The sequence below is a fragment of the Phalaenopsis equestris genome, unplaced genomic scaffold, assembly GCF_001263595.1.
Source record: "Phalaenopsis equestris unplaced genomic scaffold, ASM126359v1 Scaffold000002, whole genome shotgun sequence".
NCBI classification, from domain to species: Eukaryota; Viridiplantae; Streptophyta; class Magnoliopsida; order Asparagales; family Orchidaceae; genus Phalaenopsis; species Phalaenopsis equestris.
This window is the reverse complement of record NW_018164444.1, coordinates 15084239-15112013: the sequence shown is the minus strand read 5'-3', so window position 1 is coordinate 15112013 and position 27775 is coordinate 15084239. Positions and strand designations below refer to the sequence as shown.

At 32.1% G+C, this 27775-nt stretch overlaps 2 protein-coding genes across 2 annotated transcripts; both read right to left on the bottom strand.

The window, feature by feature from the left end:
• Positions 1-73: 73 nt before the first annotated feature.
• Positions 74-15851, bottom strand: LOC110032768 (CDPK-related kinase 3-like). Its single transcript, XM_020736519.1, has 11 exons — positions 15123-15851; positions 12205-12335; positions 11344-11385; positions 11156-11264; positions 10902-10980; positions 9847-10143; positions 2801-2910; positions 1921-2028; positions 1319-1381; positions 644-811; positions 74-391 (listed from the first exon to the last, which is right to left on the bottom strand). Exons 1-11 carry the CDS (start codon positions 15687-15689, stop codon positions 254-256), a joined length of 1812 nt encoding a protein of 603 aa, XP_020592178.1. The 5' UTR covers positions 15690-15851; the 3' UTR covers positions 74-253.
• An 8672-nt stretch (positions 15852-24523) lies between these two features.
• Positions 24524-27298, bottom strand: LOC110031850 (kinesin-like protein KIN-7H; the record flags this gene model as incomplete). The annotated part of the gene is given in 4 exon segments (XM_020735308.1): positions 24524-24842; positions 25809-26122; positions 26472-27176; positions 27266-27298. Coding segments are annotated over 4 exon segments (1371 nt in total), but the record flags the coding sequence as incomplete, so codon positions are not given.
• Positions 27299-27775: the final 477 nt, after the last annotated feature.

Here is a 27775-nt window from a genome sequence, read left to right as displayed (position 1 = left end):
TGAGGATGATAAAATGTCTATGATACTAAGGACCTGCTACAGAGATTCAAGTAAATGCATCTATAAAAGGCAATTATAGAATTACATAGAAGGCCACTGAAGTTATTCTTTTCAATTCACATTTTGATCTTTACAGGCAACTAAATTCAGTTATTAAGTGTGCTAAAACACACAAAAAAAAAAAAAAAAGGGTGGGAAGGCAGATGGAATATGAATATAGGAATGAAACAATTGCATGAATCGAAAAAAGAGCCTACTGACGGCGAATATTGGAGCCTCGAATTGTAACACCATGCAAAAATTTAGTGTAGCCGAGAAAGCTGAGCTTACCGTCTGAAGGTCTGATCCATTCTTGAATAATAGAGTACGCAGTTGTAGCCAGATTCATTTCCTGCAGAATGAAATTTGGAAGATTTACATACATACCACTCAGTTCCTATGTACTTACAAATTTAACATCTAAACTTCAGTTTTTACATATTTCACCCCACGTATGCATGAAAATGTTGGTACTTTTGATGTGATACGAAAGATTTGGGTGATAGAAAAGTAAAAAAAAGCAAAGTTTAGGTGTTCGAGATTTAAAATAGATTGGAAATTTTGATTGTTAAGAGCAGGAGAAATTAGGTTATTAGATAGATACTTGTGCAAGCTCTTCAACTGTGATGACTCTGTTGCCTTCCTGCTCAAAAAATTCAAAAGCTTTGATGGCCATTTGTTCCCATCCATCCAAAGCTTCCAGCTGATATGGACTAATGGCCGCAGCACAGAACTCTTCAAAGTCCATTCTTCGGCTAGAAAGAGGTTCCAACTGTAATTAAGAAAAAAAAAAAATCAGTTAAGATCTTATTTATTGTACTTTATTTTGTTTATTTTACTAGAGACTGAAAAAAATATATAAGCATGATTACCAATTATGCGTTGAAAATATGGACTTTATTTTGATCAGATTTCATGTTCACATTAGAAATTTTAATCGAGCATTTGATATAATAAAATAAGCAATATAAAGATGAATATTTTGATAAAAATTTGTTTCACTTGAACTAAGGTGACCTTATTCATATTTAACAACATACCGGTCATAAAAATGTGTCTGCATAAGGCTGAACGAGATAAGCTGCATAACCAGTTGGAACCATTTCCAATTGGTTATGCAGACTATTTTCTTTTTTTATATTAATTTGGAAATAGCATATTCTTCCATGAATAATTCACTCAATCAGGCGCATAAAGGAAAAACCATAATGAGAAAAAAATAAGAACTAAGAAAAAAAAATAATAGTATAATGTATAAACTAATGAGCAGATGGCGCACCATATTCAATATATCAGGAACCTTGGACTCTTTCATTGATTCGGTAGCATTTCTTAAGAGTGCCTGCATGTGTTTCGCATTAGTTTAATTGAATATAATCTATTCCTTCCAGGTAATTTAGGCATCAAAACAAGCACACAAAATCAACATTTTCCTGTAAAATAGATACAACAAAAACATAAATACCGACAAAGGAAAGTAACGTCTACTGATCCAGACATGTAGACAAATGTGCTTATTTGCAAGCAAAACATACTTTCGCAAGCTAAATACATAAGGGGCATTTACCTAAATACCACATAATTCCTATGTATTTACAAATCTAACACCTAAACTTTCATATATAAATACATAACACTCAAATCTTTGATATCATATCAAAAACACCACTATTATTTTCCTTTTAAAAGTGAAGTACACCTTTTCATGCATAGTTATAACGCCTAAGCATTATAAACGTAAATATGAAAGTTTCGGTGTTTGCTATGTAAATGCATAGGAATTGGGTAGTATGTATGTAAATTTCCCATATACATAACGTAGATCAAAGCATGCAGAAGAAGCCAATAAGAAGATTTTAGATTCTCATGGCAAAAACTAACCATTTTAAAATTATCGATGGATATGCGCCCATCCTTGCTTGGTTCTAGCAACCTGAACTGGGACTTGAGGTATAAAAGCTCATCCTCCGTTAGAGCTTTAGAGAGGGACTGACATTGAGAAAAAAAATCAGAGTATATAAATTTGAAAAGAAAAAAAGATTTCTCATAGAAGTAATTGAGTTTCATGAAAAACTCATTGGCGGGGATGAAGCACAATTGAAACAAAGAGTTAATCAAATTGTTCGATGTAATGCAAAAGATTTGTGGATTTGACATTTTTTAGTACATCTATTTGTCTATGATGAAAAACACATTAGATACAGCCTCAAACTTCGAATGTTACCAAGCCATACTACATCAGCTTGCCGGTTTAAAAATTTCTTTTTTGTTCGTTTCCTTCCTAGTTTCATAGCATATTTAGTTTGCATCAAATTTGTGACATAAAGACCACTCAGCAAATTTGTGGTACATTCAAACATTTCAATATTTCATAAATACAAATCCACAAGTTTTAGTACTACAAAAATTTTCAATCTTTAAAAGTAGAAAACAACATTCCCACCACAGAATCCTTTTATTCATGCAAATAAAAAGTGTGATCCCGAACATTTCTTCCAAGCAAGAAAGCGGTTCAAATGCAGAGAACTTTGCAGGGGAGCTAAGAACTTCGTGTGCGTGTGTATTTTACACGAATGTCAATTCAACCTTATATGTCTAAGATTTATTGATGTAAAGGTGTATTCTCTAATAGAGCAACTACAATGCCCAACCCTTATATTTGCACTCTGACATAAGTCAAACCTTGGAAAAAGTAGTCCAAGCAAGAGGTGAATGCGCAAGAAAACTTTTAAAATACCAATAATTTCTCACATGAACATACCTTTAGCGCAGCACGCTTGAGAGGTGTGGCACGGATATATGATTTGACTAACTTAAATATAATAATATCGAGAGAGGCTTGCCTGTTTCCATCCCACAACCAAGGATGAGCTGCAATGCAAAATTTCTTGCAAGTCTTAGGTAATGAAATGCACAAACAGAACTTTCACAAAGTAAGGCTTTAAAAAAAAAATCTAAAATTTTTAATGTTAATTATTTTCAAGCATAAAAATGAAAATGAAAAAAAGCATAATTTTGATATCATATAGACAGAATCTATTCACAACTCAAAGAAAACTAGCATTGCCAATGTCAAGCTTAAATTAAGAAAAAAAGGCTGAAGTTACTATTAGTCGGCCGATTATAAAACTCATGGACCCCAATTGTTGTGAGAAATAAACAAGTTTTAGCTTGAATAACATTCATAAATTATACATCAAAACTTAGCCTGATTGTGATGAAAATAAACAAGGGTTAGCTAGAATGTTTCCTAAAAGAGAAATGTGATCACTTACTTCATTTATGAAAAAAGATATGCAAGGGTTAAATAAATTTAAAACTGAGATTAGATTCCTTTGATGGCATTTAGAGTTTTAAATTGAAAGAAAAAAGAATTAGTGAACACAGCAATTAGAAGATATAAATCACATTTGTTTATGGGTTATGTTTAGTAATAGATGTGGTGTTAGGATAACAACTATTAAATAGTTGAAAACGAAAAATGTTCAGTTGAAAAATTTTAGTGATAGGGTTATTGTTATCAAGGTAACTATTCGTGAATAAATTATAAATGCGGCTAGTATTTATGCTTTTAAAATTGGGCTCAAAGATAGGTTCAAGGACCAATTCTAATAGTCGAACTAATAAAAACTAATAATTGAGGAAGAGAAAATTCTATTAAGATTGACTTAAAAGAACATGAAGTATTTTTTAGGATGAGCTATAAAAAGATTCATAATGGATAGGAAATAAAAGATAAAAAAAAATACAATAGAAAAAATTATAATTGGTTTCACATTAGCCTTATGGTATTACAATAACACTTCAAAATGTAGAGTATTTTTTTTTCAAAGCAGTGAGGCAATTCTTGGAGAAAGTTTGACCATACATGATAAAATAACAAATAGAAACATATAATAAAAGTATAAAGATAATTATAAAACAAATAATAGCAAATGAATTTGGTGGAACCTTAAATATGAGAAATTGCTAATCTTTCAAGATATTATGCAATTAGAAGAAAATTGATATTATTTAGTTGAGCCCAACATGTGCGATAAGTAGAAGATTGTCATAGAAGTTTTACAAGAATAATAATACATTCATACAAATAATGTTTGGCGGAGTAAAGAAGCAAAATAAGCGGTGCAAGAAAATTGCCTTTAAAAAAAGACAAGATAAAAATAGCTTACAACAACTATGAATAAAGCAATAATTCTTTAAAAAAAAGTAAATAAAAAAATCTATAATTAAGTATATAATAATATCATAAGCTTATTACTAAACAAACAACAACAACAACAACAACAAAAGCCTTAATCCCACTACGTGGGGTCGGCTACATGAACCCTTTTTCTCCACTGTGTCCTATTTAGTGTCATATTTTCATTTATTTCTAATAAATTAAGATCATTTTTTATACGATAAGCCCAAGTCTTTCTAGTTCTACCTCTGTCTTTCTTAACATAAGTCGAATCTAAAACATCTACTCTCCTAATCAGATCATGAAATGGTCGACGTTTAATCTGACCAAACCATCTAAGACGACTCTCTAATTTTGTCTGTCACGGAGCTACACCAACCCTATCATGGATATATTCATTTTTTATTATGTCTCTAAGTATAAAGCCACTCATTCACCTAATCATTCTCATCTTGAAAACACTTAACTTAGTATTATGCTTCTCTTTTAAAGGCCAAACTTCAACGCCATTGAGCATTGCGGGTCTCACCACTATCTTATAAAATTTTCTCAGTCCAAGCGATGCTTTTCTATCACACAAGGCACGAAACACTCCTCCACTTGAACCAACCAACTTGAATTCTGTACATAAGTCGAATCTAAAACATCTACTCTCCTAATTGGATCATCAGATGATCGGCATTTAATGTGACCAAACCATCTAAGACGACTCCCTATAATTTTATCTATCACTGGAGCTACACCAACCCCATCACGAATATATTCATTTCGCATTTTGTCTCTAAGTGTAAAGCCAATCATCCACCTAATCAATCTCATCTCAGCCACACATAACTTAGTATTATGCTTCTCTTTTAAAGGCAAACATTTAGAGCCATAGAGCATTGCAGTTCTCACCACCATCTTATAAAATTTTCCTTTCAGTCTAAGCGATACTTTTCTATCACACAAAAGGCCTGAAGCACTCCTCCACTTCAACAAACCAACTTGAATTCTACTATTAACATCCCCATCCATATCCCCACCGCTTTGAGCAACAGACCCGAGATATCTAAATCGTTCACACCTTTTAATAATTTAATCACCCAAAGTTATACTTCTGCACTAGAGCTACTACTCTAAAATTACATTCCATGTGTTCAATTTTAGTTATACTCAAATGAAGGCCTTTAAACTCCAATATAGACCCCCATAATTTAAGATTTTTTTTGGGCTTTTTCTTTCGTCTTATCCACGAGAAGGATATCATCAACAAAAAGCATACACCAAGGTACATCCTCCTGTAAATGTCGAGTAAGACCATCCATAACTAAAGCAAAAAGATAAAGATATGGGCTTAAAGCCGATCTCTGATGTAATCAGACAGAAATAGAAAAATATTTGGTCAATCCTCCTTCAATTCGAACACAAGTAACAACTCTAGCATACATATCTTTAATGGCTTGAATATAAGTCATATCAACACCTTTCTTCTCAAGAACTCTCCAAAAGATATCTCTTGGAACCACTTTTTCTATAAACTTTTTCTAAATCAATAAAAATCAAATTTAGATCCTCCTTAATATCTCTGAACTTCTCTATCAAACCTCTCAATAAATGTATAGCTTCGATGTATAGCTTCCAAATAAACCTGCCCGACCTAAATCCAAATTGATAATGAGTGCACACTTGTGCATAAATCCTCTCAACACACGTCTTAACCTACCCTCTCCCATAATTTTAAAGTATGACACATCAACTTAATTCCTCTATAATTTGTACACACCTGTGCATCCCCTTTACTCTTAAAAATGGGGACTAAAATACTCTTCCTCCACTCCTCAAACATTTTTTTAGTTTTTAAAATAATATTAAGGAGTTTGGTCAGCCAAGAAACTCCCAAATCTCCTAAATATTTCGACACTTCAAGTGGGATATCATCAGGTCCAACTAACTTTCCACCATTTGCTTTCTTTAAAATCTCCTCAACTTTTTTTTTACTAATGCGGCGATAAAAATGAAACAGGTTATTATTATTAATGATATTAAGAACACTAAGGTAGATCGTATTTTCAGAAACTTCATTAAAAAGTTTAGCAAAATAACTCACCCACCTATGTTGAATATATTTTTCTAAATTTTTTTTTTTTGATTTTCATCTTTAATACACTTTACTTAGTTAAATATTTACTTTTCTCTTTTCTTTGTTTAACTAGTTTATATATATATATATATATCATCACCCTCCTTAGTATCTAATCTATATAATAAAGATCACTAAAAATAGAATTTTTAGCATCAAAATGGGGACCAAATATTTCGACACTTCAATTGGGATATCATCAGGTCCAACTAACTTTCCACCATTTGCTTTCTTTAAAGTCTCCTCAACTTTTTTTTTTACTAATGCGGCGATAAAAATGAAACAGTTTATTATTATTAATGATATTAAGAACACTAAGGTAGATCGTATTTTCAGAAACTTCATTAAAAAGTTTAGCAAAATAACTCACCCACCTATGTTGAATATATTTTTCTAAAAAAATATTTTTTTGATTTTCATCTTTAATACACTTTACTTGAGTTAAATATTTACTTTTATCTTTTCTTTATTTAACTAGTTTATATATATATATATATTATCACCCTCCTTAGTATCTAATCTATAATAAAGATCACTAAAAACATAATTTTTAGCATCATAAATTGTTATTTTAGACTTCATGTGGGCCGTTTGATATTTTTCCTAGTTTTCTAAGCTTTTACATTTAAACAAATTTTTATAACATAACTTCTTATATTTTGTATTTTTTTGCACATGTATTTTTATATTTTGTATTTTTTTGCACATTATTATTCCATCACCAACTATTTTTATTTCTAGAAACATTTTCTTTGATTCTCCAAGAATATCTTTTCCTACTTGTTTAATAGTGTTTGTTACTTTATCCCACATAGCTTATTACTATGAAAGAAGAAATATATATATATATATATAAAACAATATCTAGATATGAGAACAATAAACTTTAAATAAGTTTAACGAACTAGTGGCAAATATAATAATAACTTAGTTAAAAATGAAGAGGCAACTTTTACAAATTATTAAACAAGAGTTTTAATAAAATATTTTAGATCATAATGAAAAAAATAACACGTGATATTATCCATTGAACCAAAAAGGTGAAGCAGAGGTTGCTTTAAAGATGCATAAAGGAAACATTCAGTCTATATGAGATGCCTATAAGCATTTGAAAAGTTGAAGGATAATGAAGCAGTTTTATCCAGAGAAAAAGAATTCCAATGAAATTTTGGAGATCAAGAACATATCAATTGATTGAAGAATAAACATTTTTGGTATAAATATTTAAGAGCAAAGTTTTTCAAGATTGTGATAGTCATAAAATAATCAAACTTATTAATCTTACAATTAAATGATAGAAGATAAAACAAAGCATAAATAAGAAAAATTAAATTGATTTTGGATATGTTTTGGGTGATTGTAGCTTTTCACAAAAGTAGTTGCAAAGCTGTGGTGGATAAAATAATTTCTTAGAAAGTTAATTTGAGAATTATAAATACATTTTTTTTTCCAAAAAATCATTTATAACCAACACACTTCAAAGGGCTAGGTTGACAAAAACAATTTCCCACCAAAAAAATATTTTAGAAAACCGTTCCCCAAACAACTGTGATGATAATCTGTAACTCAAAATAGACAGAAAGATGTCCCAAACAAACCCTTAGTTTCATGCTAGAAAATTCAACACAAATCAATCATTTTGTTAAGATAGTTAATGAAAAGTATAGAATACAAAAAGAATCTTAAAATAAATTTTATTGATCTTGAGAAGACATTTGATCAAATGTCATAAAAATTGTTTGATGTGCATTAAGGAAGAAAGGTGTGCACCCAACATATATCATTATTATTAAAAGTATTATAATAAAATAATGACTAGTATTATAAGTAATACTGGAGCGACCAAAAATTTTCAAGTGTAGGAGCGAATTAATGATTTAACATTAACTATCTATTTTTTTGCATATGCTGGAGAGATAATAAAAAAATATTTAAAATGAGGTGCAATGAAGTAAACTCTTTACACACAACAATTCTAAATGATAATTTAGTAAATAAACTTGTACACCCGGTCAATAGCACACTACTTATCCATATGACACATTTACATTTTATTTATTTACATAACAAAACAAACTTGAACAAAATTTTGAAAGCTCAATCCACAAGAAAATAAATTAGAACATTGATTAGCTCATTCATTTACATTCATAAACGAACTTGTTTGTTATTTAACAAGTGGTTTCAAAAAAAAAGAAAAGAGGGTTTCAAATAATTTAGTATCTTATCTAATAACTTCAAAATTATTGCCTCAAGTTTCTCCCATCTTATTCACCTTAAAAATGATTTATATTAACGATGATATAAATAAGTATGATGGAAAAATAACATCAAGTAAATCGCCAAACAATTTGATTAATTTAAAATTTATCTTTAATCAGGAATTTAATTGAAAAAACAAAGTAGAAATAATGAGTAAAATAGTGTTAATTTTGAAAAATTTTATGAATTTCTTTTATGATCAAGAATAAGTTTTATTTTAAAATATTAAGTTTTTACATATTGTTACTTAAAACTCAGTTCAATTGGTTCAAGATCAATAAGAATAAATAAATTTGAATAAAATTTTAAAACTCAAGTCATATGTTGAACTCAATAATAAAAAATAAAAAAGAAATCAAGCTTGACCAATGCAATATTAGCCTTTATTTGGTTGATTTATAATCCAGCTAATCATCGGGACATCCTCTAAAAAAAAATAGTGAGAATAGAAAATAGGAGAAACTATTTAGAATATAGAAGCAAGGATCAATAAAATACATAAAGTATAAGAAAAACAGTTTTAGTGGGTGTAATATTGACAATTATAATTAATTATTATTAAAAGGCAGAGTGTTACTTAGGTCTGATTGTTTTAAGTGCAAATGCATCTACTGGACAAAATAATAGGCATAAAGCGTCTATATAACTTCTAAAATCTGAATGATTGACATTAAAAAAATGCCTAAAAAGTATTAGGCAATAAAATAATGTTGTCGTGACTTAAAAATATAATTTCTTTAAAAGAAGAACAACACAAATTATACTGTATGAAATCATATATTAGGCAATCAAGAGTTGATAATATCTAAATGAAGTGTGGTGGAAATGAAAATTTTTATACATAAATGTGTGGAAAAGTTATGAAGGACAAAGTAAGAAATATATATAGTAAATGAATTGCTGGAATAACATCTATGGAAGATTAAAAAACTTAAAAGTAAATTTCAGTGGTTTAGCATGGTATAATGAAGGGTAGAAAATACACCGATTAAATGAGCATATAAAATTAGCATTGAAGAATTATGAAAAAATTATTAGGAGTAAAACAGAATGGATAAACGTTGACATAAAGTTTGAAGTAGGTTCAACTTCTCATGCAACACTCAATAGAAATAAATGAAGAATGATAATTCAAAAGATGACACCAAACAACTACGAAAAGGCTAAGGATGATGAAAAATGCATGCCTAGGAACTTTGAAAAAAAAAAGAAAGTAATTTGAGAATATTGAGAGGCTTACTCAAAGCCTGTGCAGCCGTCATTCTCTTCCTATAATCTTTATTTAGAAGTCTTTTAACAAAGTTTTTAGCATCTATTGAAATGGTAGGCCATGGAGAATCATCAAAATTAGGATCAGCTCGCAGCACAGACCGAAATATTCCAGATTCTGTACGTGCCCAAAAAGGTCTGCTGCCACATAGCAAGATATATGTTATTACACCAATACTCCATATATCTGCTTCAGTATTATATGATCTATGCAAAACTTCAGGAGCAACATAATAAGCACTCCCAACAATATCATTTAATCTTTCATCTGCAAAAGAAGTAAAAAATGACAGTTACTTCTCAACCAACTTCAAGCTAAAATTGATGACAACATTCTATGGAAAAAATAACAATCCAAGAACACTAACAAAAAAATTTTGCATGAAAATTTAAATGAGTATTAGATAATGGAATTAGAGGTTTTGATCATCCAACTTAGGTTAAGAATACAAAACACAAGTTTTTCAATAAAACGTATTAAAGCTCATAACATAGAAAGGCACAATTCATAAACAATTATTAATGTAATGTAAGGAAAATATGTGATTAAATCCAAATAACGTGAAAGATAACTAGTCACCCAAAGAGTCACCATTTTAAACTAAAATAGTTTCATTCTTTTCATCATTATGATATTGGTAACAGTTTTTGAGGTAGTAACTACTACCATCTCTCCGAAAGTTCATTAATATACATGTAAATGGAAAACATCCATTCAAATAAAAGAGTAATAATAAGATCCACTGCGAAGTTCAGTTTCTTCTTGTATTTGAACTTTAGATCTAGTTGGTAAAAGTTAACACTAAGAGAACTTAAAAGAAACATCTACAGCATATACCAATTTTACAGAAACAAAGAAAAAGCTGCTGAAGCTACAATTTATTCCAGTCCTTACATTGACCAAAAATATTAGACCGAGTAGCACAATCAAAATATCAATTTCAGTCCATGCACTGTAAAGAAACTACCAGAGCATATATCTAATATATGGTCGCTTAACACCACAGTTATGTAAGAATTTAGTACCTGGTCGAATAAAATCTGAAAGACCAAAATCAATAATCTTCATGGGTGCATTTTCATCTCTACTAGTGAAGAGAAAGTTCTGTATACAATTTAAAAATACAGAATCATTATCATAAAAACAAGGCCCCAAGTTCATGCAAAAAATCAAATTCTAAAAACACTCTTTTTAGACCAAAAGTGGGAATCAGTCAAAATTCATCAAAAGCAAATAATCCAAACCTTGAAAAAAATATATAAGAATTAGTGAGACATACCTCCGGTTTTAGATCACGATGTACAACACCTTGTAAATGACAAAAGGCAACTACACTCAAAATCTGAGAAACAATTCCCTTTGCATCTTCTTCCATATACCTTCCACCTCTACCAAAACCAAGAAAAAACAAAAAAGTCAACAATAGACATAGCAAGAAGGTTTTAAACTAAGAATAACCTAGATTACCTGGATAAGATTCTATCTAACAATTCTCCACCTTCACACAACCTGACAAAGAAAAAGGAAACAGCAATAAATACAGGAAAACAATTCTCCTCCCATTAGTTTGAATTGGAATATTATAATTTAAAAACTAAATTTGTATTTTTAAACTATTTTGAATTTCTATGTAAGTATAAAAAATGATGAAAATGAATGAATAACAGAGTTTTGGTTGTATTTTATCCCAAATTGGGTTCCCTTCTCTTCCACTTGGTGATGGATGGCCCATGGAGGCATGGTGGTTTCCATGACATGATTGTATGATTTCTATGGAGAGAAATCACATATGTTATTTTTTTTTAATGCATCCAAATCCTTCTTCCATCATTAATAGGGAATGTTCCTTCCACCACAAGGCGGGTGATTGAAATGCATTGAAACTTCTGATTCCATGATCACGGTGACTTGATAGCTCTCCATAGCTACACTCCATACTCCATCTTCCACTCTAATCCATCTTATTACTCCTCCATCTTCCATCTCCATCATATTTTAAAACTATTTAATCAAGCGTTGGTCGGATGTTATTATAAGAAACAAAAAAAATAAAAACAAATAATGAGGTTAAAACCAATGTTGTTGGAGAAGAGGTGAAGTATGGAGAAAAAAAGCATAAAACCTCCAAACAATGCATATCATGATTGAGCTGCATTTATTAATGTCGTTTAGATTGAAAATAAAAGGAATAAAAAGAAAAAAAAAAACTGAACTACAAAAAAAGGAATGCATATTCCATTATGAAAACATGTTTCACAGATGTAAACATAATGTATGGCAAACGAAACAGCATCTAGCCAATAAGCTACCGTTGAAAAGAGGACATACTCCATTACTATGTAGACATTAAGGGCATCCTCACATGCATCATAAAATTTGACAAGGTTTTTATGCCCAGACAAAGCTTTTAGTATTTTCACCTCCCTACGAACATCTTCAATTGCAACAGCTGTAGTCATCTGCTACAAAACTATACCAGATTAGCCATTCTGCCTATGTGAAAAATGATAGTTCTGAAAAAAATTTATCTAATTATTAATGAACTAATGAAAATAAAATTCTGAATAAAAAACCAGCAGAAGGAACTATTACATAACCAGTATAAACTTCATATACTACCATGCGGTCTTTTGATATTGGAATTAACCATCAATAGAAATAAAAGTCATGGATGAGATCTTAACAAGTTTTGTGCTATATTGACAAGTGTTCGTCATTCATTTGTTGGTAGCATAGGTTATAACATCCCTAATGGTCTCTTATTCAAGGTAGTTGTTAGTGTTTTCCCACAATAATCTTATGTTTTTTTAAAAGATAGGAATACTTCATGGAGGAAAGATAGCCAAACATTGTGAAAGATGTAACTAGCACTTGTCACTATTGTATAAACAATTACCTTTCAAGCAATTCCCTTACAACATAAGCAATGACCAACATTAGCAAACACAAAAAACTAGCAATTAAGAGTGGAGCGAAAAAAGAAGATTAACCACTCCGCATTGCTAACAAACACAAGAACCTAGAAATACAATGCTGAAGCGATATAACACATGCCCCATTAATTTACAAAGTGTGCTTCACAGCCATTGAGACAAACATTCTTTGGCATCATTTACTAAAATTTGACTTGATGCTTTATTAAAGATAACATGAAAAAATTTCATAATCCTCAACTGGCCCTCATTACATTTGAAGCTTTAGCTCCTTTCTGCAACTCTCATTTATCCTCTCAAAGATCATATTTAGTGTTACCCATTACCATATTAACAATGGTTTGACTTTAAAACTAAAGGTGGACTAGAGTTACAAGGATTAGGGTTAGTGGAAGCCTAGGAAAGTTGATGACTGATTTTAGAGTTCTAAAAGAAAAATTAAATTAAAATTTTATGGCAGGTTTTCACATATAGAAAGATAAAAAGAAATTCAAATAAAAAATTTAGGATGTTAGTCAACTAGTGGTGATGATTGTAGTTTCACTGGATAAATGGTTAGGAAGTTATGAATTTTCTTTGTGCATTGTTCACAATCAATGGACAATGATGTGTATCCAATGTGTATGTTATTTCTATTTTATTTTTATATTATTCGTGTTATTTTTATTCATGACATTTATGGTTGTATATGCAGTGTACACGTGATTATGCAGCTTGGGGAGTAAAAGAGATGCAGCGACCTCAAAATGGGATGAACCGGGACCGAGCACCGGTCTTGGGCGCTAAGGCGCCCAGAACCAGAAAACCAGGAGCCCAAGCGCCTTAAACCAGAGCAACAAGCGCCAGTTTTGGGTGCCTGTATGGGTTGGATTACAGTTTAGAAATCTCAATTCCAGTCTTTTCTCATATGAGGAGTTAAATTGGCCTAATATCAAGCATTGAAGGCTTTTGGGAGGAGAAGAGACCGAAAGGAACAGGAAAGGGCAAGCCACGACAAAGGGTGTCACCGAAAAATAACCGAGAGTAGCCGGAGCACTTCAAAGAAGAATCCATAAGAGTTTTGTGAGTGTGAGGAGTGCTCTCTTCGTAAGATTGTTCTAACTTGTACTTTCTTTGATTTTGAAACAAATTTCTCGTTATGTTTCTTTCAAATGAGTAGTAACTAAATTTTTCACTCCCTTGAGTTGGTAACCTATGTAAGGAAAAACTATCCTTGTAGTGTGATTAATTTATTGATTGTAGAATATGTAAACATTTTGCTTCTAATTTACTCATAAACTGGTCACTTAGAATTTTAAAAGAGGTTGGGGTCTAGTAAAACGGAAGTAGACTGGTGAAACAATTATGTTAACATACAATTATTTATAAGAATATGAATATTGTTGGAAGAGTGGTGCAATCGAGTAAGAAAACATGAAACACATAAGTTTTTGCATGGTCAGAAAACCTACTATAATATGAAACACCAATATTTCTTAAGACCATCGGACGAGGCTACGAAATACTATTGTTCCTGATTGGCAACAACATTTGAGCCATATGGAAGGGGCTAAATTGCTATGTCCAATTCAAGGGAGATTTCCTCACTTGATTAAAACCCTAAAGCTTAGTAGGTTTCAACTCTTTACAAAAATTAAGTTAGTCGCTTTCAAAAATTCACCCAACTTTAATTCTTCAAGCTGCAACTTTAATTTTGATGACTAATTGATATGGTTTTATAAATAAGTTTTTTAATCCAAATTATTTCGTCCAAACTCACATAATCAGCCCCTCTAATTCTAAATAAAACTAAAAAAAATAATAATTACAACAGTTTGCCATGAAATTGAGCCTTAATTTTTTGATATAGTGATAGAGCACCTCATTCTTCCTCTGATATGCCTTCAGTAGAGATGAGTGAGAAGGAGGAGGGTTCAAAAAATAAATCCAAAATGATTTTAGATGTTGATGAAAACATAACTTCAACTATCCAAAAAAAGCAAAATCATTGATGGAAGTGAATTTGACGCCTCTAATTCAAAGACAAACAGATAAGCAATATCAGCTAATGGGTTTCTAGATTGACTATAGCTTATTAATTTAAGCTCAAATTATGGATTGGAATAGTGGGGAGAACTAAACATAAATTTTTTAGGGCTGCATGAAGCAAATTAAAGCAAGAAAGTTAAATCAATTAGCTGAGAAAATTCCAACGAGAAAAAAAAGAAAAAAAATCAGATTGGAAACAATCAAAGGGGGCAGTTAATAACTAAAACGTAGAAAAAATCACCGAAATTATTAAGAAGAAAAAAAAAATTCAACATACCGACGCACCTTAGCTTTGGAAATGATCTTCACAGCTACGATCTGTCCCTTCATGTCCCCCTTCCTCACCCTCGCTGTGCAAGTATGGCCGAAATGCCCCCGCCCCACCTCCTTCCCGAGCTCATATTTAGCCCCAAAGTGCTTCCCGTACCCAAATGTCTTATCCAAAGGCCTCTCCACCTCAGGTGACGCAGCTACAGCCCCGACATCCTCGACGATAGTTCCCTCTTTAGGCTTCGCCGCTCCAAAGCGCTTCACAAGCGAAGCCTTAATGTGCTTAGCAGGTGAAGGAGGGGGGAATGGTCGGCGAAAGAATCGGCGAGGAGTAGACCTAGCGGGCGAAGGTGCGATCCCTGCCGGAAGGGGGCTCCCCGTGGCGGAGCCCGGCGGGTATGGACTAGGCCAGAAGTTACCCAACGAATGGTGGAGCGGCGTAGCCGCAGTCGGCGTGGCCGCGGAGGACGAGAAGCCATTAGATGGATGCGTCGGCGTGCTTCTCCGGCGATGGTGGCGACTGTTCTCCACTCCATCCCCATCCTCCTTCACAGATATGTTCTTCCCTTGACACTGACCCATTCCCCCGCCACCGTCTTCTCCGGCGGAGACTACTTTCCGGCGAAACCTATCCCTCTTCTCCTCGTCGAGGGATCAAGGTTCGGATTCTTGGGATCGGAGAGGTCAAAGATCGACCAACAAAGCGTGGCAAACGTCGAGAGCGTTTAAAAAAAAAAAGGAAAAATTTTAATTATTAATTCCTTTATTTTGCTAACACGGTAAAGCCGTCACTAAATCCTTCCTAATTTGCATGAACGCCCGCTTAATTTAAACAAATTGCATCTGGATGCTGAAGTTGAAACTTCAAAGTCAATGCTAGATTTATCATTAGCTTGCTGCCCTTTTGAATGTTGGTTTGTAAATAGTATTTTATGTGAAAGGCCCTCATTGGGCCGCATATCCCAGACTTGTTGATTGGCATCCACGGTATAAAACCCTCCATGTTGAGGGTTTGAATCCCCTCAGACACAATTGACCTTAAGAATGTGGTACTTGAATTGTTAGCTACATTAGGGGTGGCTAGAGGCTCGTACAATAGCATATATACATATATATGTGATCTCTTAAGGATCTTCTCAAAAGACAAAGTTTAGCTCAAATTTGTATAATGACTATAGAACAAAAATGAAACTAGTTTGCAAAATGATAAAACTAGATTAGATAGATAATATTTATTAGGGAAAGTTACATACTTACCATATAGATCTTATTATTTATTTATCTCACGCCCAGAGTTTGATATTTAACTTATGACACGTTGGTGTTATAAACTATGAATGAAAATACATATTTCACTTCTAAAAAGATAGTGACAGGGGTATTAATATAAATATGTTGTATCATGTGTAATTTTTTTATTTTGCATTCGACTGAATTAAATTTTTAAATACAAACTACCATTTATAGACAAAATTCTCTTGGAATTATAATGTTTAGATGATAATAAGATTTTTTTTTTATATGTTTCTCAAAAATTATTTAGATTATGAGACATGACAATACCCTATTCTTGATAAGTACAATCTTGATGACTTTGAATCTCATTTTGGTTTAACTACCAACTTGCCATTTGACTTAGCTCAATCTGGTGCTTAGGCTCTTAAATCATTAAATAAAACTAAAAAATATATATTATAATTATGAAAATAATATTTCAAAATATTTTTAATATTTTATTTAATATATTTAAAAAATGAATACATATATTTTCTTGGATAACTAGCATCTTAATTTTGTCTAATAAAAATAAAAAATAATCTCATTAAAAAAATATTAATATGAAGAGGACAATCTCATTTTTACATATTTTATATTTAAAAATTATTTTTATTAAGAATATTTATTTTTTAGTTTTTTAACATATTCTTATATTGTACACTATATAACATAAAAAAAGATGTTAAAAATATATTAAATTAATAAATAAAAAATATTTAAAATGTCAGCCTTTTATCAAGACAGTAAAATTTACTCACTAAAACAAAATTGTTATTGTATTTTTAATTTATGATAATAATGGCATTTTTTAAATAATTAATATTTATTTAATATAGAAGTTTGGAAGGTTAGGACTCAATAAATTACAGCCAAATTTGCGGTGAAGTTGGGGTTTTATTTATTTATTTTTCCTCTTTTTTTGTTTATTTCATAAACGCAGCTTTCATTAATTAATGTCGATGATTAAGATTAACATAACAATAAGCAACCTATAATGATTTTTATTTTCTTAATAAATTGCTCCAAGAGAACTGTAATTCAATTCTGACGCTTCCCATGTTTTATTATCATCACTCCAAAAAAATAATAAAATAATAAAAATTAAAAAAAAATTATTATCACTAAAAGATTTTTTATTACTAATACAATTATTTATTGGATTGTTTATATATATATATATATATATATATGCCACACACACATTTTCATTATTCAACTAAATTTTCGAAGTATGACACGGATCTTAAGATAATATTTTGAGCAACGAATGTTCAAACATTGATAAAAACTCATCCATAGCTCAGATTTCAACAAACTTATAGTCAAACTGATCGGCTCGATGAGACGAACCTAATTATATCAAATTCAGTCTAATCGGAGTCAAATCAAGTCCAAATCAAGTCATTAAATCATTTATGAAAATTTTTCGGACACATTGGGAAGGTCAAACTGATGTCGAATCTAACAAGTTTATAGTCAAATCGAGCGTCTCGAAAAGATGAATTCAACGAACCCCATCAACGAACCCAAGATTGCTCAACATTGTTAAGGCACTCAAATGTCCATTAAACACAGTCTGATTGAGGGAATCTCTTCGAACCGTTCGATAAAAATGGTTTATATTATTACATTAATGACACTCATAATACTATAAATAGACCCTTACCCCTCTCATGAGGGGGAGCTTGAGCCTTGAGAGAGAGACTTGAGGCTTGGAGAAGGAGCTACATTATCCCTACCACCGTCGATCTCCACCGACAGCCATCAACCACCGCCTATCACCGTCGATCATCCCTAACCGTCGTTGACACTCGCCAACAGCCGCTGACTATCGCTGACCACCTTTGACAACCACCAATCTCCGTCGAGCACTACTGACATTGTTAACCACAGTCGATCATCGCTGACCGTCGTTGACACTTGCCAACAGCCCCTGATTATCGCTGACCACCTTTGACAACCACCAACCTCCGTCGAGCACTACTGGCATTATTAAACACTGTCAACCACCGTCAATCGTCGTCGTCCCCCGTCAATCACCATTTATCCTCATCAAGCACCATTAATCAGATGTCGTCAGTCGAAGTGTAACTTGAAAAATCTAGTAACTCTTTCACGTTTGTGGGCCAAGAACTTATCATCATGGTCCATGTGCAAAAAATAACATATGTGGTCGTTAACTCATGCAGCTCCCAATTCCAGCCATCGCGGCTTGCGAACGTCATTTATACTCGCTCCTAGGACCTACATGATTAACAGCTCGTGTAGCTCCCGACTCTGGCTCGACGGCCTACGGTCGTCATTCATACTCAACCCAATGAATACGTGGTCACCAGCTCGTGCAGCTTTAGACTCTGGCCCTCACAACCTACAAACGTCGACCTACATGGTTCACAGCTCGTGCTGCTCCCTTCTCCGGCTCCCGTGTCCTACGGATGTCATTCATACTCGCCCCTAAAGCCTACGTGGTTCACAGCTTGTGCAGCTCCCGACTCCGGCCCCCACGACCTACGAAGGTTATCCATACTTGCCACTACAGCCTATGTGGTCCACAACTCGCAACTGTTTACAAATGTTTCTCTAGCCAATCAACGCTTTGGACAGACTGCTACCTCCACAACAGTTAACAATGACTCTTGCAACCTGCTGTCACAAAAAACTGCCACCAGATTATAGATATACAAGTTTATAATTTCTTCTTCCCTAATTTAGGAGAAAAATAAACATGTGTACTCATCATTCATAGTTGATTATTTTAACTGGGCTAGACCCCGTGATTTTTCCCCCCTTTCAAGGATTTTCCACGTAAAAAAGTCGAGGTATCTCCTTTTGCTTACATCTCTTCTTTTATCTGTGTTGAATTCTAGTGCAATGCTAAAACAATAATTCATTACTCTACCGCCACGAATTTTCTAGCACGTAAAAAGTAGATGTATATATATATATATATATAATTTTTCATCTTTTTCATGAAAGAAAGTGAAATATTGGTCGTCTACTTTGGAGAACATGATATTCACTTTGATATATGCAATAAGGTGGGCAAAATATAAAATTGATTGAATTTTTTTTTTATTTTGTATATATAATAAAATGAATTCAATAATTTTAAGATTTATTTTTATTACAATTTGATTAGAATATTCATATCCAAAATGTATCCATAATTGCATTGCAAATTATTCCTACTCTTTCTATTATAAAATGGCAATATTTTTTTTTTTTAATGACCAGAGGCTATTATACGAACCTCCAACCACTCTTAACGTGCCTAATAATTCACGTCGCAACAGGTATATACAAGTTTATATATTTGCACATAAACCACCCTTCTTAATGCTCACGTCGCAACAGGTATATTCAAACAACTATCTGAGACTTACACATGAATGCCAACCAACAAGTCGGAGTACGCATCACCTATAAATAATGCCAATATATATATATATATATATATATATATATATATGGGTGTTTAAATTAAATATGAAAAAAGTAGAATCTTACATGAATGTATAGCATCAAAACTATAAAAAATTAAAAAAATTTATTATATTAAACAAAATAAGTTAGAAGGACATATAGTTAATATAAGATAACTAAAAACAGACATAAATTTTGATCACATACCAAAAAATATATTTAATTTCTAAATTGAATAAAAATAAGATTTTATAAATAGAAATTATTTGCTAAAAAAAAGGTAAAAAATAAATTTAATACATCAAATATTACTAAAAAATGAATAAAAAGAAGAATTCTCAATGCCTTCTTAAGATAATTAAGTAAAAAAACTACTGATAAGACTGCAATTTATAAAATTATTATCCCTTGAGAGCTGAAAATGATTGGCAGTAATTAAAATAAAGATGTCATTAGCAAACTTAACTCTCCATAGTTATCCTAATGATATAATAATAATGGTTATTTTAGTGTGATATTAGCTATGTTGACAAGCATTAGTTGACTTTTGTTAGTATAATGAAGATAAAAAATGGACAAATGAAAGGGGTTTTTTTAGATGATTTACATACATATCACTTAATTAACCCTGTGTGTGTACATATATAGCACAACGGGATTCGAACCCCCAACCCGAGGGACTTACGCTAGAGGCCGCACCAATGAACCGAGTCTCTCGCACAATATATATATACACATATAAATCATTTTTTACGTATATGCTATCATGCCTATGCATGAAAAAGTGTGTTTCACTTTTGTTTTCAAGCTAAAAAAAAGGTATTTTTATGTAATATGGAAGATTTGGACGGTATACATGTTAAAAAGTAAAGTTCAGGTCTTAGAAATGTAAATAAATTGGACTTGGGTGGTCTGTGTGTAAATGTCCCATTTTTTTTTAATGAAAATTTGAGGTTCATGACATATTGGTGGGTCCCATCCTTGATTTAATTAAATGAAATAAACTGAAAATAAATATTTTCCATAATTTATTTGCTGTGCTTAAAAAATCTGTTTTGTGATTTTTGAATCAGTCTATTAGTTGGATATTCTTTTTAAATGTTGTTTATGAACCTTTCAAAAGTGATTTAAATGTTTACTTTTAATTATTTTTCTTTTAACTGTTTTTGAATTCCGAAATGTCATTCAGTTCACAGTTAATGAATAGAGCGTTGGTCGGATGAGAGCAAAAAGTAAAGGTAAATGAATGAGAGTAAGTGACAAATAGTACTAATTATCCGGGAATAGATTTAGCAGTCTTTCACGTGGAAATGACCCACCTATTTATAGATCATAGAAGGTGTTTAGGCAACTACATGATTGTTCTTCATGTAATGTGAACATTTACATATTTGTAACCGACTTTAACATCTTTTGACCCTCGTAACTATTGTTGACTTCATTTCATATTCCAAACTGTTTGATCGGCTTCTCTGAGAGAGCCCCTTATGAAGACCCATTATTCTTAGGAAGGGTTATTCCATCAGACAAATGATGCTTCATTGTAATCTGATGGGCAATCTTCCTTTGGTTGAGAGATCTTGAAAAAAGGTCATGTGGGAGTTTTGCAAAGCTAATATTGATCCTGTGAGTGCCCTTGCATCAGTTTAGTTGTCGTCGGTCTAGATATGTGTTGTTCTTTGATTCAGACAAACTTTCATTCGGTCGACTCATGATTCAACTGATCAAAATGATGCTAGATACGCTCAATTGAATTTTCTCAAGATTCATGCAGTCACATTTCCGATGTATAATATTTGGCTAAGACTATAAAAAGTTTTTTGTATAATCAATTTTAAGGAAATAGAAAAATTGAATTGATGCATTTTAATAATTTTTTTTTCCTTTAGCACGAATCTCGAGATATTTATATGCAAGAAACGATCCAGGTTCAAATTAAAAATCATTTAGCGCCCCAATTTCAGTGAGTTATAATCAAACTGATAGTCCTGACAAGATGAACTCAATGATAGTAATATTTGTTCAATTTGAATCCAATCAAGATCAGATCAAGCCATAAAAGCGCTTTTAGAGGTTCTGGATTGTCAATTGGATGGTCAAATGAACTATAAATTTGACATATTTTTATTCAAATCAAACGTCTTGATGAGAGGAATCTAAAGAACCAAAGTTCATTTAGTTCTGAGGTCATTAAAGCCCTCAAATCATTTAAAAAAACCTCATTTAATCAAAAGTGATCAGTATAAGCCGCTCGACCAGTTGGTTGAGAAAGTTAGGAACTAAGAGACTAACATGCCTCTACCCGAGTGGCTATAAATAAACAATTTCTCATCAATCGATGGACTACGAGAAAAGAATAGATTTCAAAGCTTGTTCTGGACTAAAGACCCAATGGTAGCTTTTGGCATTCGTACTCGCTAACCCCAGCTCGTCGGTCGCCGTCAACCACCATTGACTGCTTATGCTTACCTTTGTTGATAAATTCTAATTCCCATCGTTTTATCTGAAATATGCTTGTATCACATAATACTGTATTAAAGATTCAACAATAACTTTCGATTGTTCTGCTTACGATCATCGTATTCATGATGATTTTTTCTAGACTCTTGAAGCTTCCTATACGTTGAAGTGTTGTATTTGGTATAAAGTTATAACACTACTCTACTAGTTGTGGAAATTAGTGTAACTTTATAATTACTTATAGCGGATTGCTTTGTTTTGGCCAGACCACGAGGTTTTTTCCATATAAAAAATCTAGACGTCCGTGTGTGTTGGATCTTGGTGCAATGCTAAGACGTTAAACCATAACTCTCCTGTCATTAATCTCTCATCACGCCACAAGGATGAAAGGTGAAAAATAATTTTTTTAAAAAAAATTCTTATGCTAAAATTATAAAAAATATTTGCTACCCCACAAAAAGTCTAATATTGTGAGTTGAAAAACCCATAGCATAAGTTTGACCTTGTCATTGGCCTAATATTCTTACAAATATCCTCTAAATTTATTTTTGGGATCAAAATACTCCTAATAACTCCTCATATAAGTAGACAATCATTAAAACCAAAATGAATTATCTTCTTTCTTATTGACTTTAATTGATTAACATTTTAAAAATTAAAATAGTGATATTTTTTATTTAATATGAAAATTTTGGAAGGTATAAATGTAAGGAAGTAATGTTTAGGAGTTATATAAGTAAATATATAGAATTGGGTGGTATGCATGCCAAAGTTGTTGTGTTCAATAATATTTTTTTATTTATTTTAAAAATTATGAGATTTTTCTTCCCCTTCTTTAGAAAACTAGCTTACAATTTTCTAATTAAATAGTAAAAGTTTTCTATGCGTTGTCTTACAAATAAAGAATTATTTTGATATTACTCTAATATAAATTTTAATTTTGTAATTGTATGCTATATTTATATTAAAGTAGGTTTATATAAATTAATCATTATTAAATCCAAATAAGAATACTCTAATGAATAATTTCTTCATCTATAAACACTATTACCATAGGTTCGCAGTCGCTGTTGCTTGACCACCACCTTGTTGCCACCAGACTGTCATTGTTTGGCCAGCAAACCACAACAGGCTGACCACCATCGTTGCCACCTCAAGACCAATGTCGGACCACCACTACATGGCTGCCACCGGCGCCGAAACAACATCGTCGCTGCTAGAACCTCATTGCCCAACCACAACCGCCGTCAAGTTATAGCTACCGACAAAGCTTACATTCAATTTTTTGGTGTACGACATCTACTGTTAGTTTTCTTTCATAACAACCATGTCTTCGCTACCACACAGGCTTGTCTTGCCATTCACTTAGCGAAAATCACATTAATAGCCCTCACCTGTGTAATATTGCTTCCGACTTCAAGGGTTGATGAAATTTCATAACATACCTCAACATAGTTGAATTCTTTTAACTCAGTTAGGCCCAGTGGCTTTTGCCATTTTGAATTTTTCACCCAAAAAAATCATGTTGTTAGCTCATTTTGGATCTTCTTACAATATTAAGACGTTAATATAACACTCCATCATCACAAATTCACCAACACACAATAAGAATTTCAAATACATCCAAATATAAAAACAATAGCTCAGATTGTACAAAAAGTTAATTATGATTTTAAAATTATATAAAAAAAATATTAAGATAGAATTAATCATAAGTCTGCAACTGATATCTTGCATGCATTTAACATAAATGTAATCATAAAATATGTTGGCAATTAAAACTTATTGATACCACATTTAAAGGTTACTCCAAAATCATTCAAATACATGAAATAGCATATAGCTGACATGTCATAACATATTTAATTATTCTTAAAAATTTTTAAAATAAAATTTAAATATTAAGATTACTTTTAAAAATAAACAAATTTATTTTTCAAAACAAAAAAAAAAAACATAAAAAATACACTAAACAAATATATATTTAAAATAAAAGAAAAAAAAAAACAGTACTCAACAACTCACTAACAAAAACAAACAATAGAAAACAACATTTCGATCAACTCATAAACTCTTTATTGCTGCCATTTCAGATAATTCTATGAAGCTTTCTACAAATGAATCACACAAAAGAAAAAGAAGAAGAAACAATACAATGGAAGAACAAAACCATAGTTAGTAGTAAAGAACAATACAAGGAAGCTTGATCAGCCTCTTTCAACTCCAATGTCAAACAAGATGATGACATTTTTTTCTCATCTGAAAGAAGAAATATGCTTCCAACTGAATGAACGACGATGGGTCACTTGCGGCGTGAAGCTAAGCCCAAACATCTCCTTAAGCGCCTTCTCTGGCTCAAGGAGATCAATGAGCTTTGCCACAAGCAAAGCACTCTCTCTGATCTCTTCGATGTCGGTCGTGTCGGTCCATAGCCGCCGAGCCAGCTGCATTCGACGCTGTTTGGAGGCCAACTTGATGCCCCATTTGCGGTAAAGTTGCTCCCTTTCCTTCGACGAGAGCTTCTTCATCATTCTCCTATGAAGCATGTCTCTCTCGCGTCGAAGATTCTTTATGCTGCATGCAATAAAAGTTATGTGGTGGTTTATGTCAAGAAAAAAAAATATCTACATGGTTAAATATGTGAAAACCAAGTTTATAGAAAGTTGCTTCTATTTATGTCAAAGTCAATATTCTTTTCTAGAGTTATATCACATGATTTATCCGGAACAATGAAATAGAAATAAGATTACGCGCACAAAACACACGAAGATGTTTATACATGTTCATCGAATTGATGATTACATTCTAGGATCATTGCTGTTGATTTCAATATAATTTTGATTTTGGAGTTCTTAAAGGCTTAACTCTTCAATATTAACTAAAAATATAATGAAATGCTCAATTATTGAAACAAACTCTTGAATATTGGATACTACTAACCCTCGAGAGGAGAACTCAACTCCCCACATAAAGCCCGCATGATTACTTCACTGTAAAAGTCTGTCCATGACTAAATCTTTGCGGGATAATTCTTCGTAAGACATTTATTAAGCTTCACAAATTAAAAATTTTGACTTTGCAATAACGATTGAGTAAAGTGTCAAAATAGACCCATGAATATGAAGCTATTTTAATTGAAATGTCTATAAAAGTACCAAATTAATTCTTACACTCTTTTAATGGGAGCTAAAATAGTCATCCATGGAGAATATTTCAACCCATATTAAGAAAATCTAGGGACTAAATTGATATTTTTATAGAGAGTGGGACTAAAATGCAACCCTACAAAAAGTCACGGACCATTTTGACACTTTTCTCATTAACAATCTTACCTTACAAACCTAATCTCCTCTCTCTCTCTCTCTCCAAATAAAACCAGCACCCTATAATATATGACTCTCTCATTTTACAATTTTTTTATTTTTTATTTTTTTTGTCATCATCATTGATATTATTATTAAGTAATTTTATGTATTCAAACTTTAAAATGTAAACTTAATTTCATTTATAAAATGTGCACCATATCAATAAAGTTCTCACCTTGAAGAAAGAAAGTTATTTCCACTTTCTTGAGAAATCGTCTTCTTCAGAAAGGACAGCCTCCTACGCTCTACTTCCATGTAAATAGAGTCAGCAGGTTCGCCATTAAAGAGCAGGAAGAAATAAGTCCTGTGGATCAGAGGGACATTGCAGGCGTCCCACAGTTCAATAATCTCTTTCTGTAGCTTTTCAAATTCCATATCCCACTGAGAAAGAGATTCTGAAGAACACAACGATGGATCTGCAGTATCTGCAGTGAAGTCTTTTGTAATTCTCTCAATCTTAATGTTTTCAAGAGAAACATTACGCATCTCCTGCAATAACAAGAACAAAAAAGCACAGAAGGTCTTGAATAATGGAAATGGCAGTAAAAGCAAATTGGAAAGGCTGTGAGTTTCTTATGATAAAAAAAATATAATTTGTTAAAATAAAATGAAAAAGTTGGTTTTTTTATCAATTAAAAAAGCTTCATATGGTGATTTGCTTAAGATGTTTTTTTTTTTCCATCAAAAGAGGTACTCGAGTTCCCATCTAGCAGATGGCATTATGAACGAAAAATTAGATTTTTATTTTATTTTTTTGATTCAGAAATAAGAAAAGCCACATAAAATATTTAATAGTAAAACATGAATGTCATATATCATTTAAGCCAAATTTACCCACCCGTTTCTTAGTCAATTGTCTCTGATATTGAACATGAGCCATTTTATTCAGCCCCTCAACAAAGTTAGAAATGCTTGGAATGTCCACTTCAAAAGAATCCCCACAATGCTTTGCGCTAACCTTATTGTCATTATCAGGTCCCTTCACATCCTGAAATTTGCACTCCCCACCCGAAAATTTTTCTGATTTCTGAAGAATTTCCAAAGGAGCTTCAGTTTCAGTACGACGAATCGGAGAAAAATTCCGAATGTTTTCTTCGAAATTCCGAAGGCCGAAAGAAAAATTTCTCTTTTGATGCTTCAGACTCAATTCTTGATCCTCTTTTACTCGAGCTATAAAGGATTTGGGTATCAGACACTCATAGTCCTCATCCAACAAAAGACTGAACTCATCCTTGTTCGCATTCAAATCCATTATTTCGATGCACTGAACCTCTTTGCAGTGTTCTTCAGAAGTATCGGATGCAATCTCCTGGGCTCGTGAAGTATTATACGGAATGTAACTTGCATTGCTCGCTGAGATTTCGAACCCTGATGTGGTCGCCGGCGGCTGTAGAGTCATATCATAGTAATGGTTTGAATGTGGTATTCGGCACTTTGAAATGCTGAATTCAGGACTCTGGTAACAAATGCCGGAGGCCTCGGATACCGATGACTCATCTTCGGAAGTGCCGGCGCGATAAAAAGATGGCTGGCCAGATTCATCCTATAGGATGGAGCGAAAAAGAGAAGATATAAGCTTAAGCTTGAAGATCACAGTATGTTTGAGCATATTCTAGCACAATGTTCAAGTACCCAATGTCTAAAAGCATGATCATTAGATGTAAGCTGCACTAAGAGCCGGTTTGATTCTTCCTACAACAGAAATGAGAAAAAAATTAGTTCTAGGAGCAGGAAGAATGAGAAGTATATAAATAGTGAAATTCACCTACAAAACCACTCTTTCTGTGTATTTACATATCTAACACCTAAAGTTTGCTATTTACATTTTGTAATACTTTGGTATCATAAACTTCAAATATGAAAAGATGAATTTTTCTTTTTAAAAGTTAATAATAGTAGTATTTTTTTATGTAATATTAAAGATTTAAGTGCCGCGCATGTAAATATTGAAGTTTTAGGTGTTTGGTGTGTCAATGGATAATAGGGGCATTTACTTACATACCATCAAATTCCTAAGTATTCTATGTATCTAACATCTAAACTTTACATTTATACCACACAAATCTCTCTTATCACATCACAAATACCACAATTTTAACTTAAAAAATTAAAATACACATTTTCACCTAAAAGTTGCTATTT

Bases quoted from the DNA above. Each gene is read 5' to 3' on its own strand.
- LOC110032768 (XM_020736519.1), bottom strand. From the start codon at position 15,689: ATGGGTCAGTGTCAAGGGAAGAACATATCTGTGAAGGAGGATGGGGAT. The intron at 2,911-9,846 runs GTAAGCCTCTCA...TTTGCATTGCAG, and splicing joins GACGGCTGCACAGGCTTTGA to CTCATCCTTGGTTGTGGGAT. The intron at 1,382-1,920 runs GTTAGTTTTTGC...AAACACATGCAG, and splicing joins CCATCGATAATTTTAAAATG to GCACTCTTAAGAAATGCTAC.